This window comes from Lissotriton vulgaris, chromosome 4_1, assembly GCF_964263255.1.
Source record: "Lissotriton vulgaris chromosome 4_1, aLisVul1.2, whole genome shotgun sequence".
Lineage (NCBI taxonomy): Eukaryota > Metazoa > Chordata > Amphibia > Caudata > Salamandridae > Lissotriton > Lissotriton vulgaris.
In genome coordinates this window covers 589102242-589121692 of record NC_141691.1, presented here as the reverse complement: position 1 = coordinate 589121692, position 19451 = coordinate 589102242, and the positions used below count along the sequence as shown (strand labels likewise).

The 19451-nt window shown below is 47.6% G+C and overlaps 1 protein-coding gene across 1 annotated transcript in view; it reads right to left on the bottom strand.

Moving 5' to 3' along the window:
• Positions 1 to 19451, bottom strand: part of BMPER (BMP binding endothelial regulator) — a 477629-nt gene that overhangs the window by 13531 nt on the left and 444647 nt on the right. The window contains exon 14 of the mRNA XM_086964813.1: positions 17451 to 17581. Coding sequence (XP_086820939.1) covers positions 17451 to 17581 — 131 coding nt within the window. The remainder of the gene's footprint in view (positions 1 to 17450; positions 17582 to 19451) is intronic.

The following is a 19451-nucleotide window of genomic DNA, read 5'->3' as shown; positions in this document are numbered from 1 at the left end:
ACGTGCGTGCTGTGTGTCTGAAGAAGCGGCTCGATGCGCGCTTCAAGCTAGACAATGCTTACCGCGCTGGAACTCGGAGAGGTCGCCGAGCTCGTCTTCTCTCTCCGACGCTTCGGGTTCCCGGGGAGCTGGGTGGAGAACTTGACTGGCGCGCTGCTCCGTGATGTCGTCCTTCTGCTTCGTCCGTCCTTCGCCGCCTCCTGTTGCAGTCGGTCTTCTTCAAACGATGTTGTTGTCGCGCCGCTCTCCCAGCTCCTTCGAAGACGTTGTGATTCTGGCTGGGGAGCGGCGGTGCTTAAATCCCCTTGAGCCCCCTATGGGCTCCAGGTGAGACCCCCATTCATTGGGGGGTTCAAAGGTAGCAAGGTTAGCCATTGGTCGCCCCCCATGGGCGCCGAGGTCACAAGGTCACTTCCTGTCGGGGTGGCTGGTGCGCACCCCGTTTCCGGCCCCCCTGAGCCCCCTATGGGCTTCAGGTGAACCCCCTTTGATTGGGGGGTTCAAAGGTAGCAAGGTGGCCATTGGTCGCCCCCCATGGGCGCCAACGTCACAAGGTCACTTCCTGTCGGGGTGGCTGGTGCGCACCCCGCTTCCGCTGGTCCAGGCCGCTTCGGGGCGCCCAGGACCAGTTCCATCCCCCTGTTGGCACAGCGTGGGTTATGGCGCCGGCCTTTGAGCCTCCCCCACCCTGCGGGTGGATGCGGCGGCCTCTGCAAAAAAGTGCTTTATTCGAGTTGTTACTCATAAAAGCATATTATACACAAGAATTTAAAAACAAATTAAATTTACAATCCAGCACAATGACGCAACACTATAGATTACATATAAAAATTCATTCAGTTAAAAGAAGAGTTAAAACATTTGATAAAAATACTTTCCAAGATGAGAAACGCTGGAGTCTAAAAGCAATTATACAAATGCAAAAAAACAATTATCAAGACAGAGAATAGTTGATTAACTAGCAGTCTCTATCTTGATACATGGTCCATGATAGATAAAAAGCAGTGATATCAAATTCATGAGGGCTAATTTGTCACACAGAGAATAGTTATTTAACTAGCAGTCTCTGTCTAAATTATCGGGCAGAGAATAGTTATTTAACTAGCAGTCTCTGCCGTAGCATCCATGCCCAACCCAGATATTTTGCTGTAGCTATCAGGATCCAAGAAACTTGGGTCGTACAAATAATTCGCATAGCTACTGAACTACTTGATGTCCCAAGGTTCCTGCACATAGGAGCTAACCATACTCGTCTTGGAATAGCATATGATCCGCATGAAAACAGAAAGTGACCCAGAGACTCATCCCCCAACCCACAAGCTGGGCAGGTGCTACTTCCACCTGAACCCCATCTAGCTGTCAATATTTTTATAGGCAGTGCACCAGCTCTCAGTTGGAATAGGAGCTTCCTGTCACCTGGTTTGGAGATGGTATCCCAATATGGTTCCAAGACTGGATACATTTTAGCTTCAAGAAAATGCGAGGACATAGACCCAGAGCTTGAAGCATTTAGAGTTTTAGTAACAATCCATTCCCAAAAAATATCTTTTAAGACACGCTTAGAAGGGAAAGATGTCCCAGCAGGTCCTGCCATAAAGAACTCAACCCCAGCTCAAACAATATAGATTTCAATGATTTAAGCCAGCTTATCTTGTGAAAGCCATCAGCTTTGATCACATCCACAAAACCCGCGGCATAATGTGAGAGCTCAGGAGTGGTCCAGAGTCTGCGCCAATACAAGATCGGGCGTAATCTGGCCAAGTCCTTGATTTGTTTCCTTCCTAGATCGTATCGGAGAGGCAACAACGGAGTACTTTTAGGTGTACCGGTAAGAGTTCTTAAGAATTTATTTTCAGAGACTTGCAGAGAATTAAGATTTTCAAAGCCCCACATTTCAGCGCCGTAAAGTGCAGACCCAATAGCCTTTGCTTCATATACCAATAAGGCTGGTTTAACAGGTTTGGTTAGCGATTTCCTGTGTTCAGAATTAATTGTGCCAGCTATTTGTTTGTGTCGCAAAATAGCAATATTTATATGCTGGCTCCACCTATGGTCATCAGTTATTTGGATACCTAGGTATGTGAATGATTTAACTAACTCTAAAGGCCCTCCACTCATCATAATTTTGGACTTAAAGCTACGCTGCGGCTTGAAGCTCATTAGTTTAGTTTTCATAGTATTCACCTCCAGTCCATGTTCCCCACAAAAATTCTCAAAAATTGTCAGAGCACGCTGTAGTCCACTAGGGGTTTTTGATAAAATTAGCGTGTCATCCGCAAACATTAGTATGGGGATTTTTAGTCCAGCAAGAGAAGGAGCATCAACATTCGCAGTTACCAATCGAGAAACTACCCCGTTTATAAACAATGTAAATAGAGTTGGAGCCATTGAGCACCCTTGTCTGACCCCTTTTTCAACACGGAAATCAGGAGTGACCATCCCGTGACCGCCCCACTGGATTTTTGCATAGTTAGACTCGTGGAGGCGCAGTATCAGGGTTAGCAACTCATCCGAAACCCCCAAGCTATGCAAGACCTGCCACAGTTTTGCACGTGGGACCAGGTCGAATGCAGCCCGCAAGTCGACAAATGCCGCAAACAGGCTACACCCCCCCAGAACCACGGTTTTCCACTGCAATAATTGGAACCGGAACACTTGATCGATCGTGCTTGTTGCCCTTCTAAAACCTGCTTGGAATGGAGATAGAATATTAAAATCCTCAGCCCAGTCGAGAAGCCTATTGACCACCACGCGACCCACGATTTTTTGCACAGTGTCAATAAGGCTAATAGGCCTATAGTTACAGGGCTGAGCTCGGTCCCCCTTCTTATACACGGGATAATAACTGCACCCCTCCATGAATCAGGGACATCTGCTCCTTGGGCAATTGAATTTATAAGCAAATGTATATATTTGCTCCAGCATTCACTATCATTTAAGAATATATCAGCGGGTACTCCATCTTGTCCTGGAGCTCGCCCGCGCTTTACTGTACAGATTGCAGACATAATCTCTTTAAAAGTAAAATTGTCATCTTCAAAAAACTTCATAGCTATACTGTCATCAACTGAGACCCGGGTATTAAGAGTGTATTGCAAACTAAAGAATTCAACCCATGCCTCCTGTGAGACATTATTACTTGGTGACTCTTCAGCTCTCTCAGAACCCCATTTTACAATATTCCAGAATACTCTGGAGTCCTTCCTGTCACTGGCCATTTTCAGTTTGCACCAGTGTTGCTCGTCCCAATCCTTCTTAGCTTTAGCAATGCATACTTTATATTCTTTCCTGGCTAGAGAAACAGACACACAGTCTCGCTTCTTGATTGCCCGGCCAAGGTCTAGTCTTGCCTTCCTACAATCAGAGTTATACCATCTAGCATCTTTTCTGGTAGTAACCCCCTTATGTTTATCAGATCTTAGAAAATGCGCCTTGATCTTACCAAAGAGGGTATCATGTATTTTGACCACTTCACCCAGATCCTTAGGAGAGGCATTAGCCAGTTCCATAGCTTGAATGGCTTGATCAGTTTCACTATTAATAATATCAATAGCCTGATGATTTCTCGCTACAGTGTCCCAACGTAGCCTACGCATATTGTTCTCGGGGATAATGGGCGGAGGGACGAATTCAATCATACAGCTAGAGTTTGATTCAGCAGGCCACCATTTGTGAGTCACACTTAGGGGATTATGGTCACTCTCAGATCTTATGATGACTTCCATATCACAAAGGGCAGGCCACAAATGCAAACTGCAGATCACATAGTCGATTCGACTTTTGTGCCTCCCATTGTCGAATGTTGGTGAGCCAATTCTATCCCCAGCTGTTCTCCCGTTCATAGCTCTCCAGCCTTTTTCAAGACACAGTGCATTAATAGCTATAATGTCCTCTGTCCAACGGGAGACTGGTTTCAGTTGTAATTCAGGGATGCCCCAGAAGGAATCCTCATCAGCACCAGTGAAAGCATCACCCACAACCAATGGCTCAAACGTCCTATTAAGGTCTCCTGCTATAACAATATTATTTTTAACGGAGTGCTCCTCGATGAGGTCGGCCAAGGTTAGTAATGTTTCAGACCGACCTTTGGAACTCCTAATATAAATATTGTATATATCAAGTGACCCTGTACTGTCATTAGAAATCCTAATAAGCTGGATATCATTGTGTCCAGTAGCTATATTTTTAACTGAGAAATTTATTGCTTGTCGAATCCAGATAGTAAGCCCCCCCATAGGTCTACCTTTCGGACCCTTGACAGCTGACACATAAAAATTCAGATAGCTTAATACAAAGACAGGGTCGCAGGCCCAAGTTTCCTGGAATATACAAATATCAAATTGGGTAACAAAGCCAAGCCAGTCCCCACAATCGAGCTTGGATGTCAGGCCAGCTATATTCCAGCAGAGTAGGTTAGCAACTCCAGACAAACGACCCTGGCGTAATCCAGAAAAAGAATTTAGTACACAGGCCTCACCCTCTGGTTGGACAACCAAGTTATTCGACAAATCATTAGTAAGGCAATTAACATTCTGGGTAGATAAGCTATCCGAATTTTGATCCCCATTTGCTAGTGGTACTTGACTTAGATTTAAAGAGAGTCAATCACAGGCATCAAGATTGGAAAGTGCTGAAAATCTATTCTCTAGATTTAGACTCCTCTCTGGTTGCTTCACTTCCCTCCGCCCTTTTGTTGGGACAACGTTCCACTTAGTTTTTAGCATTGTTTTATTAGAGACCCTCCCACTACACTGATAGAAAAAGTCTAAAGTGAGTGGAATGATTTCAGTCGATCTCCGCTGCGGAGGTAGAAGGTTGGGTAGAATATTGGCCAAAACCTCTGGGTCAGAAAAATGTAGGATGACGCAGTCACCCATAAACTTCTTTGTACTATTACCTATCCACCTCACCCTTCTAGCCTTTACTATTTCGTCAGCCAATTGGTGCCTACCCCTAGGAGTTATTACCATGTTATTTGTTAACCAATAAAGTGCTTTAGACAATAGGGATGAGGTAGATTCTTCCTGACCAGACTGCAAAAGAGGGACATTGGCTAAAACCAAGACCAATGGAGAGGCCTCAACTATCAACTCTACCGAGCCATTTGCAGATTCTGGGGCGGAGGATGCATCCGAGGGAACATCTTTATTCTCTGCACTATCTAAAATGGATATCAAGGGAGCCACCGGAGGAACTGGTAGTGAGGAAGCCCCGCCACCCACCAAAGAAGAAGAGACCTTACTGGACTCAACCCTACTAGAAACAGCATCTGGTAGTTTGCCTACTTCAGATAAGGTTTGATTCAGCAAACCCCCAAGGCGATTCACTTCCTTAGTGAGTTTATCAATTCTACCTAACAGCGGATTGACAATGTCCTTTATCTTAGTGTCTAACATACTCAGTAAGTTCTTAAATTGACCACTAGTAAGAGACATAGAAACGTCATCCAGAGTGACATCTTCTTCCCTTGCTGATTTGCTAGGGGGCGATGCAATCTTTTTGCGGCTTGATCTGAGCCCAAATCGTTTCGGCTGTGGCTGTGGCTTTTTAGCCCCTCTGGTGGATCGTGGAGCGGGCACCGGAGTGGGGGCTTTGTCCTCGGGTAGTTGTTGCTCAGTCTCCACCTCACTCTCGCTGTCTAACTCAATCAGAACCGACCGGTTCATTACAGCGATATCAGCTTGGTCAGATTCACTTACAGGTGGACAGCAGGAGGTAGGTTGCTCCGTGGATTCGGCAAAAGCTGAAGCCGGCGAAGTTGGTGAACCCAGGGCAGACGGTGAACTCAGGCCAAGCGAAGATCTCCTGTCACTATTAATTTTGGCAACTACCTGAAAGATATAGTTGTCCATAGTGTTTTTTGCAGGGGATAACTTTTTGCCGGGCATAATTCACTAACGAACAATGCTTTTCATAAGCACGGGGTAAACAGGTGCTCCAAGAGGCAACAATTCAATAAATAACCCCCAGCTATAACAAAGGCTCACCTCCTTGATTCAGGTTTTTAGCAGAGTAACGGGCCCAACCCAACCTTGTCCAGCCTCGGATGGCCTCAGACGGCCCGCCCTTTGTCCGGGCTTCGTCCGGGCGTCCCGCGACGCGGAGGGAGCAGCGTTTTTCTAGCGCCTCAGGGCGCGATGACCCCGCTGGAGTGGATCGGGGTCGCTGGGCAGGCTGGGAGTTGTAGTCTCCCTCCTCTCGGCGGCCGCTAAGGTGACAACAGCGGCGGCGGGAGGGAGACCGGGCACAGCAAAGCAGGAAGAAAGGTCGAGTCTGGGACGACCAGCAGCGTAGAAGTCTCCTCTTCAAGGTCAGGACACCCGCTCTGCCGAGGGAGCAGCGTTTTTCTAGCGCCTCAGGGCGCGATGACCCCGCTGGAGTGGATCCGGGTCGCTGGGCAGGCTGGGAGTTGTAGTCTCCCTCCTCTCGGCGGCCGCTAAGGTGACAACAGCGGCGGCGGGAGGGAGACCGGGCACAGCAAAGCAGGAAGAAAGGTCGAGTCTGGGACGACCAGCAGCGTAGAAGTCTCCTCTTCAAGGTCAGGACACCCGCTCTGCCGAGGGAGCAGCGTTTTTATAGCGCCTCAGGGCGCGATGACCCCGCTGGAGTGGATCCGGGTCGCTGGGCAGGCTGGGAGTTGTAGTCTCCCTCCTCTCGGCGGCCGCTAAGGTGACAACAGCGGCGGCGGGAGGGAGACCGGGCACAGCAAAGCAGGAAGAAAGGTCGAGTCTGGGACGACCAGCAGCGTAGAAGTCTCCTCTTCAAGGTCAGGACACCCGCTCTGCCGAGGGAGCAGCGTTTTTCTAGCGCCTCAGGGCGCGATGACCCCGCTGGAGTGGATCCGGGTCGCTGGGCAGGCTGGGAGTTGTAGTCTCCCTCCTCTCGGCGGCCGCTAAGGTGACAACAGCGGCGGCGGGAGGGAGACCGGGCACAGCAAAGCAGGAAGAAAGGTCGAGTCTGGGACGACCAGCAGCGTAGAAGTCTCCTCTTCAAGGTCAGGACACCCGCTCTGCCGAGGGAGCAGCGTTTTTCTAGCGCCTCAGGGCGCGATGACCCCGCTGGAGTGGATCCGGGTCGCTGGGCAGGCTGGGAGTTGTAGTCTCCCTCCTCTCGGCGGCCGCTAAGGTGACAACAGCGGCGGCGGGAGGGAGACCGGGCACAGCAAAGCAGGAAGAAAGGTCGAGTCTGGGACGACCAGCAGCGTAGAAGTCTCCTCTTCAAGGTCAGGACACCCGCTCTGCCGAGGGAGCAGCGTTTTTATAGCGCCTCAGGGCGCGATGACCCCGCTGGAGTGGATCCGGGTCGCTGGGCAGGCTGGGAGTTGTAGTCTCCCTCCTCTCGGCGGCCGCTAAGGTGACAACAGCGGCGGCGGGAGGGAGACCGGGCACAGCAAAGCAGGAAGAAAGGTCGAGTCTGGGACGACCAGCAGCGTAGAAGTCTCCTCTTCAAGGTCAGGACACCCGCTCTGCCGAGGGAGCAGCGTTTTTCTAGCGCCTCAGGGCGCGATGACCCCGCTGGAGTGGATCCGGGTCGCTGGGCCGGCTGGGAGTTGTAGTCTCCCTCCTCTCGGCGGCCGCTAAGGTGACAACAGTGGCGGCGGGAGGGAGACCGGGCACAGCAAAGCAGGAAGAAAGGTCGAGTCTGGGACGACCAGCAGCGTAGAAGTCTCCTCTTCAAGGTCAGGACACCCGCTCTGCCGAGGGAGCAGCGTTTTTCTAGCGCCTCAGGGCGCGATGACCCCGCTGGAGTGGATCCGGGTCGCTGGGCAGGCTGGGAGTTGTAGTCTCCCTCCTCTCGGCGGCCGCTAAGGTGACAACAGCGGCGGCGGGAGGGAGACCGGGCACAGCAAAGCAGGAAGAAAGGTCGAGTCTGGGACGACCAGCAGTGTAAAAGTCTCCTCTTCAAGGTCAGGACACCCGCTCTGCCGAGGGAGCAGCGTTTTTCTAGCGCCTCAGGGCGCGATGACCCCGCTGGAGTGGATCCGGGTCGCTGGGCAGGCTGGGAGTTGTAGTCTCCCTCCTCTCGGCGGCCGCTAAGGTGACAACAGCGGCGGCGGGAGGGAGACCGGGCACAGCAAAGCAGGAAGAAAGGTCGAGTCTGGGACGACCAGCAGCGTAGAAGTCTCCTCTTCAAGGTCAGGACACCCGCTCTGCCGAGGGAGCAGCGTTTTTCTAGCGCCTCAGGGCGCGATGACCCCGCTGGAGTGGATCCGGGTCGCTGGGCAGGCTGGGAGTTGTAGTCTCCCTCCTCTCGGCGGCCGCTAAGGTGACAACAGCGGCGGCGGGAGGGAGACCGGGCACAGCAAAGCAGGAAGAAAGGTCGAGTCTGGGACGACCAGCAGCGTAGAAGTCTCCTCTTCAAGGTCAGGACACCCGCTCTGCCGAGGGAGCAGCGTTTTTCTAGCGCCTCAGGGCGCGATGACCCCGCTGGAGTGGATCCGGGTCGCTGGGCAGGCTGGGAGTTGTAGTCTCCCTCCTCTCGGCGGCCGCTAAGGTGACAACAGCGGCGGCGGGAGGGAGACCGGGCACAGCAAAGCAGGAAGAAAGGTCGAGTCTGGGACGACCAGCAGTGTAAAAGTCTCCTCTTCAAGGTCAGGACACCCGCTCTGCCGAGGGAGCAGCGTTTTTCTAGCGCCTCAGGGCGCGATGACCCCGCTGGAGTGGATCCGGGTCGCTGGGCAGGCTGGGAGTTGTAGTCTCCCTCCTCTCGGCGGCCGCTAAGGTGACAACAGCGGCGGCGGGAGGGAGACCGGGCACAGCAAAGCAGGAAGAAAGGTCGAGTCTGGGACGACCAGCAGCGTAGAAGTCTCCTCTTCAAGGTCAGGACACCCGCTCTGCCGAGGGAGCAGCGTTTTTCTAGCGCCTCAGGGCGCGATGACCCCGCTGGAGTGGATCCGGGTCGCTGGGCAGGCTGGGAGTTGTAGTCTCCCTCCTCTCGGCGGCCGCTAAGGTGACAACAGCGGCGGCGGGAGGGAGACCGGGCACAGCAAAGCAGGAAGAAAGGTCGAGTCTGGGACGACCAGCAGCGTAGAAGTCTCCTCTTCAAGGTCAGGACACCCGCTCTGCCGAGGGAGCAGCGTTTTTCTAGCGCCTCAGGGCGCGATGACCCCGCTGGAGTGGATCCGGGTCGCTGGGCAGGCTGGGAGTTGTAGTCTCCCTCCTCTCGGCGGCCGCTAAGGTGACAACAGCGGCGGCGGGAGGGAGACCGGGCACAGCAAAGCAGGAAGAAAGGTCGAGTCTGGGACGACCAGCAGTGTAAAAGTCTCCTCTTCAAGGTCAGGACACCCGCTCTGCCGAGGGAGCAGCGTTTTTCTAGCGCCTCAGGGCGCGATGACCCCGCTGGAGTGGATCCGGGTCGCTGGGCAGGCTGGGAGTTGTAGTCTCCCTCCTCTCGGCGGCCGCTAAGGTGACAACAGCGGCGGCGGGAGGGAGACCGGGCACAGCAAAGCAGGAAGAAAGGTCGAGTCTGGGACGACCAGCAGCGTAGAAGTCTCCTCTTCAAGGTCAGGACACCCGCTCTGCCGAGGGAGCAGCGTTTTTCTAGCGCCTCAGGGCGCGATGACCCCGCTGGAGTGGATCCGGGTCGCTGGGCAGGCTGGGAGTTGTAGTCTCCCTCCTCTCGGCGGCCGCTAAGGTGACAACAGCGGCGGCGGGAGGGAGACCGGGCACAGCAAAGCAGGAAGAAAGGTCGAGTCTGGGACGACCAGCAGCGTAGAAGTCTCCTCTTCAAGGTCGATAATTATCGCTATTGCTTGGTAATATGCCCCCGTATCTATTTAAATATGGCACTGTAATTCTCCTCCCCAGCTCTGGTGCACAATTACGATGATGTCTAGCATTGCTTTCATACTGGATATGTATCTTTCTAGTAGAAAAAAGGTATGGTCATACTTACATTAAAAGGTTTCCTATTTTGTGTATGTGTTGTACATTCCAGCACACAAGCATAGTTTGACAAGTTCGGAGAATCTTAAGGTAAGGAGGCATTTTTTTGGAGCATTCCCTTATGTACAAGCCTAAGTAGAGAGGGCTGTCCCTCAAAACTCATGTGTGTTAGTTAGCATGGGAACATGCATGTACTCCCCCCCCCCCCCCTCCCCATGAGACGTCCACTCGAGGCAAAGTAGTACAAAATAGTGCATAGCGCTACTTTGGATATTACTTTTAGGCAGCTTTCCAGAGCAATTGACGTTTTGCAATGAAAATTAAATAAGAAATCAACAGCTCGCCACTATGTGTGTCACTTGTGGTGCAACAGAGCAAAGTGTTGATAAATCTCACCCACAGTTAATTTGTTATGTCAGTGTAAGCAGTGTACCTGCAGACCAAATAATGGCGAACAGCAGCAGGTTAATAGCTTGGCACAAGGCATGGCTGCATTTACAGTCTGAGAATCTCAACGCTTGGCACCGGAGCGGAAAGTGAGTTCTCTTTCCGGTTTGGAGTGGAACACGGCATGAAGTACACAGCTCATCTTCCCATGACGAAAAGGCAAACCCAGCATTTGGCTCAATTAACAAGGCACATGCTACAGGTTCCTTGAATCCAACTCACTCGAGATACCAATCAAGACATGACAGCCAGTCAATACGCATTCATTTTCTCTTGTGGGCCTCCATTAAAGGTCCATTTTCTCAGCATGAATTCACTTACTAACACTTTACTTTGATAGCTATGACGCTAAACACACAGAAGGCATTTGCCCATTTGCTAGACCACGGCAATGGCTCGCATTAGTTGGAGATGTGCTTTGGTCAAATGGTCCTCTTGCAGGCCTTTAACTACACGCGTTTAATAACAACCTACCGCAGAGTGTCACTTATAAAAACAATGCCTACGAAACTCGGTGCGTTATTGCACTTAGGACTTTCCGGCCATTTTGTATCAACCACTTAGTTCTTGAAATAGTATTACACCCATTCATCCTATTAAGTGTTGGCCGGACATATATGTGCGTAGGAGGCAAAAGCGTTCTATCGTCACGATTTGCGCATCGCAAGAAAGGAGGTAATTAGTCCTGCGCGGTATTTCCCTCCTTACTGTACAAGGAACAAAGCCAATGAAGGGTGCGAGAATATGTTGTCTTGGAGGGGTGGGCGAGGAAAGAGAAGGGAATCAGAAGACGGATGCAAGAGGAAACTGACAAGCCCTCGAGATGTTAATAGGTTAGGCATGCGAGATGGAGAAGATGTGAGTGTTAAGCTCAATATAATGTGAACACCTTTTTTCGTGCCACTGCTGATTGTGAGCGATAGGACAATATGAATGCACTTACATTAATGTTTTGCGCTTATAAATCCGGATGTCTTGATATTCTTTGCTGTCCAGTGCTGCACTGTGTTTGATTTAATCTTTAATTTAGGGTGGGTTTCCCAGTCAAGCAAATATTGTTTGTTGTAGATAAAGAAGCAAAGACTGGCAACACAGTCCAGTGGCGGCTCCTCTTAGTGGGCCCACTTCCCCCCTGTGTTCTGGTCCATTTGATTTATTCTACCAAGAGTTAATAATAATCTATTATTTACTGTTGGTATCATTAAAATTCTGGCAACAGTCTCTGTCTGGTGGCTGGCACAGGATCACCAAGGTACGAATTTCGTTGCCCTCGCTGCATCACATTTGGCGATGCAGAGCGGGCAACGAAATTTGTTTTATTTTATTTTTTTGGTACTTACCTGTAATGGTCCATATCCCGCATTTTACAACCCCCCACCCTGACCCTCCCCCGCCTGACGTCACCGCCCTGGTATAACGCCCTGCACGAGCCGTTCCTGGGGCCTCCCTCATTTGAGATGGGCTAAGCGACACAGCTAAAGGTAGACATTGGCACTGCAGGCTTGAGGCCTGCAGTCCCCGTAGCTTTACATCTATCAGCGCTCACCCACCCTTCCCCAACTCATCGCAGAGTTGGGAAAGGGTGGAGTGAAAGAGTAGAGACTAAAAACTAAAATTTCCAACTGTGCAGATTTGAGATTTCAGTTTCATGCCCCAGCACTGGAAGTTGAAAGGAGCATGGTAAGTATAAAAAAAAAGCTTTAATCTTTTAAATGTTGTGTGCTGTGCATGTGGGTAAGTGTGTATGTGTGAGTTTTTGGGTGAGAGTGTCTGTGAGAGACAGCATGTGAATGTGTGTGTGAGTGTGTGTGTGGGCATGTATAACCCATGCTGTGGGGACTGACTCTGTCCTCATAGCGTTGGTTAACCTTGTCAGAACCAGACAAACACTATCTTTGTGAGAATTGGTGCGTTGTGAGGACCTGTCCCCATAGTGTGTTTAGGTAGTTTTGGGTGAGTGTATCAAAAAAGTAGATGCACAGGTAGATTTGCCTCAGTACGTTTTAACCTACCCTACTATCAAAGAGCGTGTAGAGTTAGAATAGTAATTACACACTTCATTACGGTCAATCGCCAGTCCTCATAATAATAGGTTATTGTATGGGTGTGTGTCTGTGTGAAAGTGAGAGAATCAATTAAGGAAACCAGTGAGTGACAATAAGTGATAGGAAGAGTAAGTATGAGTGTGAATGATTGATAGTGAGGGACAATGACAGTGAGTGTTACTGTGAGGGAGATTGACTGTATAACTATGAGGGAGAATGACTGAGTATAGTTATGAGGACAGTGAGTGTAACTGTGAGGGCGAATGACAGTGAGTGTTACTGTGAGGGAGAATGATATTGAGATACTATGAGGGAGAATGACAGCAAGTGTAACTGTGAGGGACAAAGACAGTGAATGTTACTGTACGGGAAAATGACAGTGAGTGTAACTATGAGGAAAATTGATAGTAAGTGTCATGTCACTGTGAGGGAGAATGACTAGGTGTAACTGTGAGGTAGAATGGCAGTGAGTTTACTGTGAGGGAGACTGACTGAGGGAGAGTGTAACTGTGATGACTGTGAGTGTAACTGTGAGGGAAAATGACAGTAAATTTAACTGTGAGGGAGAATGAATGACAGTGTTACTGTGAAGAAGAATTACTTTGAGTGTAACTGTGAGGGAGAATGACAGTGAGCTCTACTGTGAGGGAGAATGACTGAGTGTAACTATGAAGGGAGAATGACTGAGTGTAACTGTGAGGACAGTGAGTGTATCTGTGAGGGAGAATGACAGTGAGTGCTCCTTTGATGGAGAATGATGATGAGTGTTACTGTTAGGGAGAATGACTGAGTTTTACTGTGAGGGAGAATGGCAGTGAGATACTGTGAGGGAGAATGACAGTAAGTGTAACACTGAGGTACAATGACAGTGAGTGTTACTGTGCTGGAAAATGACAGTGAGTGTAACTATGAGGAAGAATGATAGCGAGTGTTACTGTGAGGGAGAGTGTCAGTGAGGTAACTGTGAAAGAGACTGACTGAGTGAAATTGTGAGATAGAATGACTAGGCATAACTGTGAGGACTGTGAGTGTAAGTGCGAGGGAGAATGACAGTGTTACTGTGAGGGCGAATGACACTGAGTGTACCTGTGAGGGAGAATGACTGAGTATAACTGTGAGGACAGTGAATGTAACTATGAGGCAGAATGACAGGGGGTGCTACTGTGAGGGACAATAATGATGAGTGTAACTGGGAGGGAGAATGTGAGTTTTACTTTGAGGGAAAATGACAAAGAGGGTTACTGTGAGGGAGAATGACAGTGAGTGTTGCTGTGTGTAAGACCTAGTGAGTCACAGTGTGAGTGAGGCAGAATGAGTGAGACAGAGTAGGAATTAGTGAGACTTACTATGTCTGAATGGGTGGAAATAAGTAGGAATTAGTGAGAATGAATGAGACTAGGCGATTCAGGGAGATTGGATGAATCACAGTAAGATTGATTGAGAATGAATGAAAATGAGTGGGACTAAGTTAGAGTGACTAAGTATGAATTAGAGTCAGTGGGTCACAGGCTGAGTGATTCAGGGACGGAGTGAGACAGATGCAGTTATATCTTACCAACACATTTCCAGAAATAGTTTATTAAAATGTCAAAGTTAAAGTTAAAACGTTCCCGTTCGTTTTATAAGTTAAAACATCAGCGATGTAAATACAATTATTATAAACCTTATGTTCATGATTTTCCATAAATATCCGGAAAAGCAAGGGTCCTGCACCCATCCGATCAAAGCTATTGAGGTGTTAGTGTTGTAATGGCACCATACAGCACATTAATCAAAGAAATGAATACCCACCTGTGAGAAGGTTACATTATTAAATGTAAAATTAGTTTAATAATTTAAATGTGCTGTTGAATTAACAGGGATAGCCAAGGGAGCCACTGCTGGCTTACCAATGTCACTCCAGTTTGACGAGTATAAGTAACTAGCAGTGTAGCTTTTGTTGCCTCCATTGGGAATGTTTCAATTCCAGACTGTCTATGTCCTGAGACTGTGATTCAACGTTAGTTTGTTGCTTAGATATCTAGACCTCTTGCTTTGGATAGTGCGGCGTACAAGACAAAGTCATGTACCTGAGGCCGTCTAACTCAATGGGGGTCAGGTGAAGATCCTCACTGTTTGTGACATCTGATGCCGGCACAGGAACCAAAGCTTTGAGAGGGCCACTCTACTGGGGAGCTTTTATAGGTGATCTACGAGATAATAAAGCACGTCTGTATAATGCACGCCGGTGATGCCTGTATTATGCATGCCATTGTAGTCCAGTTTGGTCAAGGCCAGTGCAAGAATTCCTGTGTCCTGTTGGGGCCAGTTCTGTTGGAGCGGAGGACCATCACTCCACTTGAAATGGTTGGAAAATGGCTGTACCCATCAACATTGGGGTGAGATAATGGTATTAGGTGCCCCAGCAAGGTCTGAACTAAAACTTTGCAACTGCCTGACCTCTTTTTACTAACGAGACTTCCACTGCAAGTTCCTTTGAGATAACACTCCACATTGACATTAAACCTGGGGAACGTGGTTGTGGTGGGTCTGGTGGCTCCGTGGACTAATGCCTCCACTGCCTAGTCCTCTTTTGGCCTCATGGTCTTAGGTTCAAATCCCAGCAGATCCACTCAACCTTTCATCCATCTGAAGTTGATAAAATGAATACCGTTGGGTAACAATAAACATCTATTAATAAGTGCTAAGATACCTAGGGGTGAACGTGCACTTTACAAATGCACGGTACTTTTAAAAACTTTGATCTTATCACATATCACTACAGTACATCATAATGCTGTTTTAGTACCACTTATACTAAGATGATCACTGTGTTTAACGTTGAGTACTTTTAACTAGGTGGATTTCAGCATGAATTGCTTCTTGTGAATGGCGATAACTGACAGTGGCACAGACTTCCTCTCTTACAGTGTCCCCTTCATCCTGAATTCCTATTTCTTTACAAGTGGAAGAGTTCTTTCATTGGTGTATGAGTTTGTGTATGCAACTGGTTGCAATGATCCGTGAGCACATGAATGGATGGATGAGTGTGAGTGTGGGTGTGTGTGAGTTTGGATAGTTGGAAAGGTACTTGTGTGGTAGCACAGATGTGCAGGGGCGAGTGTGGTTTATGGAAACATGAATAACTGGTGAGTTTGTGGATAAGTAATTATAATGATTAGTGAAAAAGTGTAGTTGGAAGGGTCTGTACATTGATGGATAAGTAATTAGATACTTGGGTAGGCAAGTTTGTGAGTGACAAAATGGATGAAAATGTGGGTTGTTGGGTTTAGATGCACTGGCATCTGCATGGGTGGGTAAATAGGTGGATGAGTGGATGAATTAATCAGCAGACACGTGTATAGTTAAGTGCCTGGACAAATGGGTGGTGCGTATATGGATGAGTGAATAAAAAAGGGGCAGTGAATGTGTGGGAGGAAAGATTTGAATATTTGCATTTGTAAATGAGTGGGTGGAGAACTAGTGCATTTGTATGCGTGGATCAAGAGGTGGGTAGATGCAAGAGTTATGATGCTAAGGAAAGGTGGGAAGACACACAGTTTCTGTGTGAATTACTGGGTGGGTGAGTTGACCCCTTTATATGTGGATGAGTGGGTGACCAGATAGACACATTTGTGTGTGGGTGAGCAGGTGGCTGGATGGTGAGTTTACATGTGAGTGAGTGGATGGTTAGATGACATTGAATACAGGTTAATGGCTACATTGTTATAAGGATAGACAGATAGATGGACAGATGGATGATATAATTTGGATGGGTGAGCTGAGGTTCCAAGAGGGTGGATGGGTGAGATAATCAATGGTTAAGAGGGTGGGTAACTAGGTGGGTTACTAGATTGATGGATAAGTGGATGAGCAAAAGGAAGCATGAGGGTATGTTTGGGTGGATGGATATTTGGATGAATGACTAGGTGGCCATTTCAAATGAATGGATGACTGGCGGTATGGACGGATGAGAGAGTGAATAGATGAGTAAGTTCCATATACTCCTCGATTAAAAAAACAATTGCTCTGAGAAAATTCTGTGGATTTCGCACCTGGAAATTAAGGTGTGGCTGATGCCTATTCTTGGAGAAGGACTCAACTAAGCACAGAAAAAGCTTTTTGTGCCCGAGACCAATCTCCCTCAGTTTTAAATCGTTAAGCACCCTCAGTTCTGACCCCCTACCTTTTTTTTTTAATTTAGAAACCACTAGAAAACTCATGTAAGAACAGAGAAGAGAGTCGCAACTAAGTGGGTTAAGTAGCCAAAGTGTCAGGTGTTGTCAACAGACCTGAGGTCTAGTCCTGATTTTTCAACTTTGACAAATGAAACTGAGAAAATCCCTTTATCTCCATGTGCTCCAGTGCTCTGGCCTGTAGATATCTGAGGGCATTTGGAAATAGGTAGATTACTAACATTCAACACTATATTAAACGTGTTGTTTGTAAGCCCAGTGTGCCGCCGGAACGTCAATAAAAGTGACATTCCGGCAGAGCACTGAGCTTGTAACTAAGCTCCCAAGGGGCTAAAAACAGGGAGTTAGTTATTGTCACCGGCTACATGCCCCTGGGGCAGGCCTGTACAACAACCTACATCAAAACGTGAAGCATGTGAACAGTATGTCCACTTCAAAAGACTTGCACATGTGGAGCCTATGTTGAAAACTATGAAGTACTAATTGGTAACGTGTACCATAAAATAGAGAGTATGCACTTAAATATAAATAGGAGACTATGATTCCTATAACTCGTACTGTCACGGTGTGTTGTTCCCTTTAACTATTTGATTGCACTACCTAATGTTCAGTCCTTGTAGTGCTCTAATATTTCTGAAAGGTGTCACTAGGCGCTAACATTTTCCAATAAATGTAAAAACACAAATACAAGGGTTCAATTACTAGCTGAGAGATTTAAAAGAGACGGCAAACGCAGTGAGCAGTACAGAGTGTATAAACCTGGCACTTGTTAGATATTGAGGTCAAGGTGACAGCACAGACAGGAAAGGTAGAACAACTTCTGCCTGCTGGCACCTGAAGCATTTAGGAGACAATAAACAGACAGTACCACACATCAGCTATTCACTCTTTGGTCTTACCTGCACAGTTCTGTTCTGGCTTCCATTGGACCCGGATGCCCTCTCGCTGGCAGGCTCTGGCGTAGGCGATGAAGGATTCGCAGTAGCAGTTTTTATGTACCGGACACTCACACATATCTGTGACGCACGACCTGCAAAAACACACCACAGACCATCAGCCATGCTGTAGAACTGTGAGAAGCGAGAGAGCCTCTTGCATGCTTGCGTCTTCCAGAGTACCTTTTTGATTTTTCCATTGATGCGCAGGTAACATTTGATAAACAAACACGTCAAGTAAATATTCAGTGTAGGTGAGCAAAGCTATTTGCCCACCCAAGTGAAATGTATGTGTTGCAAATGGCTTGGTGTAAATTCAGTCTTCCAGTATCTCTTTATATGGATATATTAGTATCCATAAAAGAATCACAAAAACAGGAAAGATTACACTAAAATACAATTCACTCTATTACACAATATGCCAAGGCAGGTTTAAACAGAATAAATATTGATAAATTGTACATAAGAATCTTAAGTGTCTAAAAAATCACATCTTATGCTACTTGTAGGGTAAGTAGTATGTCTCATTTCATTGCACAGTACTATTCATCACCCAATCTCCTATGTTAGTATTTGCAGCATAAGCAGCAAAATTTAATACATTATTATTTGCGGCATAAGCAGCAAAATTTAATACATTCAAATACATTTCACTCTATTTCACAATATATCAAGATAGATGTAAAAAAGATAAACATATTAATGGACTATGCATAAAATCTTAAAAGGTGGCAGTAAAATCACTTCTAGGATATCTCATTTCATAACACAGTGCTATTCATTGCCCGGCCTCATATGTTAGTATTTCCAAATGTGAAAGACATTTCCATCTAAAGATGACAGATACAATAAAGGTGGAGACTGAGGAGAATGTATCCACGTTATCTGACACACAAATATACTTAAAAGCTTCCTGGTAATAAATAACCCTGGGCAAAGTACTAACCTATGCTCGCGTAGTTTGCGAAGTTTGCTCTACTTCACACTACGCGAATTGCACATAGCACAGTGCAAACACGCGTAGAGTAGTGCAGTGGTCATTTTTTGCTTGCTCGCGGTCCTCAACATCAAGTTGGCGACCACGAGTGAGCACAATGACATCTCGGCAAGACTTTTTCCTCGTCCGCGATCAGCAACATCAAGTTGCCGATCGCGAGCGTGGAAAATAAACCTTCCGGCGAGATTCTGAACGCGGGGAGGTCAGTTTTCTCATTGCGAGTGGTCGCGTATGCTCGACAAATCTACTCAAGCGACAGAAAACGACCGCTTGCACTGTGCAAGCTGATTGCAGTGTTGACAAGCATCCGGCACTGTGCAATCAGTGCGAACAGCATTTTGCATAGTACACTACGCAGTTCGCGTAGCTCACGCAGTGCAAAGTGCACTCCGCGTAGCTACGCGTAACGCTACTACACGAACTACACCCAGGGTTAGTAATAAGTATATTTTCCAGTTTCAAACAAAGTCGCAAATATTGCTTTCTGAAAACCACATAGAATTTACAAAATAAATAGTCAATCAGTCAATTTCGTTTTTTGGGTTACAACGCATAAAACACAAAGGATGCAATCCTGTCCAATAAATGAAAGTGGCATGCCAATTTAAAAATAACAGGCAGCACAACAAATACCCGCTCCAGCTCACAATAAGCCATGTGGTAAACATTGCACTTGACGCTGAGGTCTTCAGCAGCTCTCGGCTGCCTTCAGATTGCCAATGCCTGGGTCTCCAAGAAGTGGCGACAATAACTTTCGCCTCAGAGGAGCAAGTGATGCAAAACAAAACAAAAATATGTCTTGTCTTCAGTACATTTCATGCAACAAAGACAGTAGTTCCTTTGAGGGAGTGGATTGTATCAATTGAAAGTAAAGGTAGTCAGCGTTAAAATACCGATTCTAAATGTAAAATGCAAGGTTTTGGTACAAAATGTTCATAAAAAGAACAGGTATACTCGCAAAGCAATTT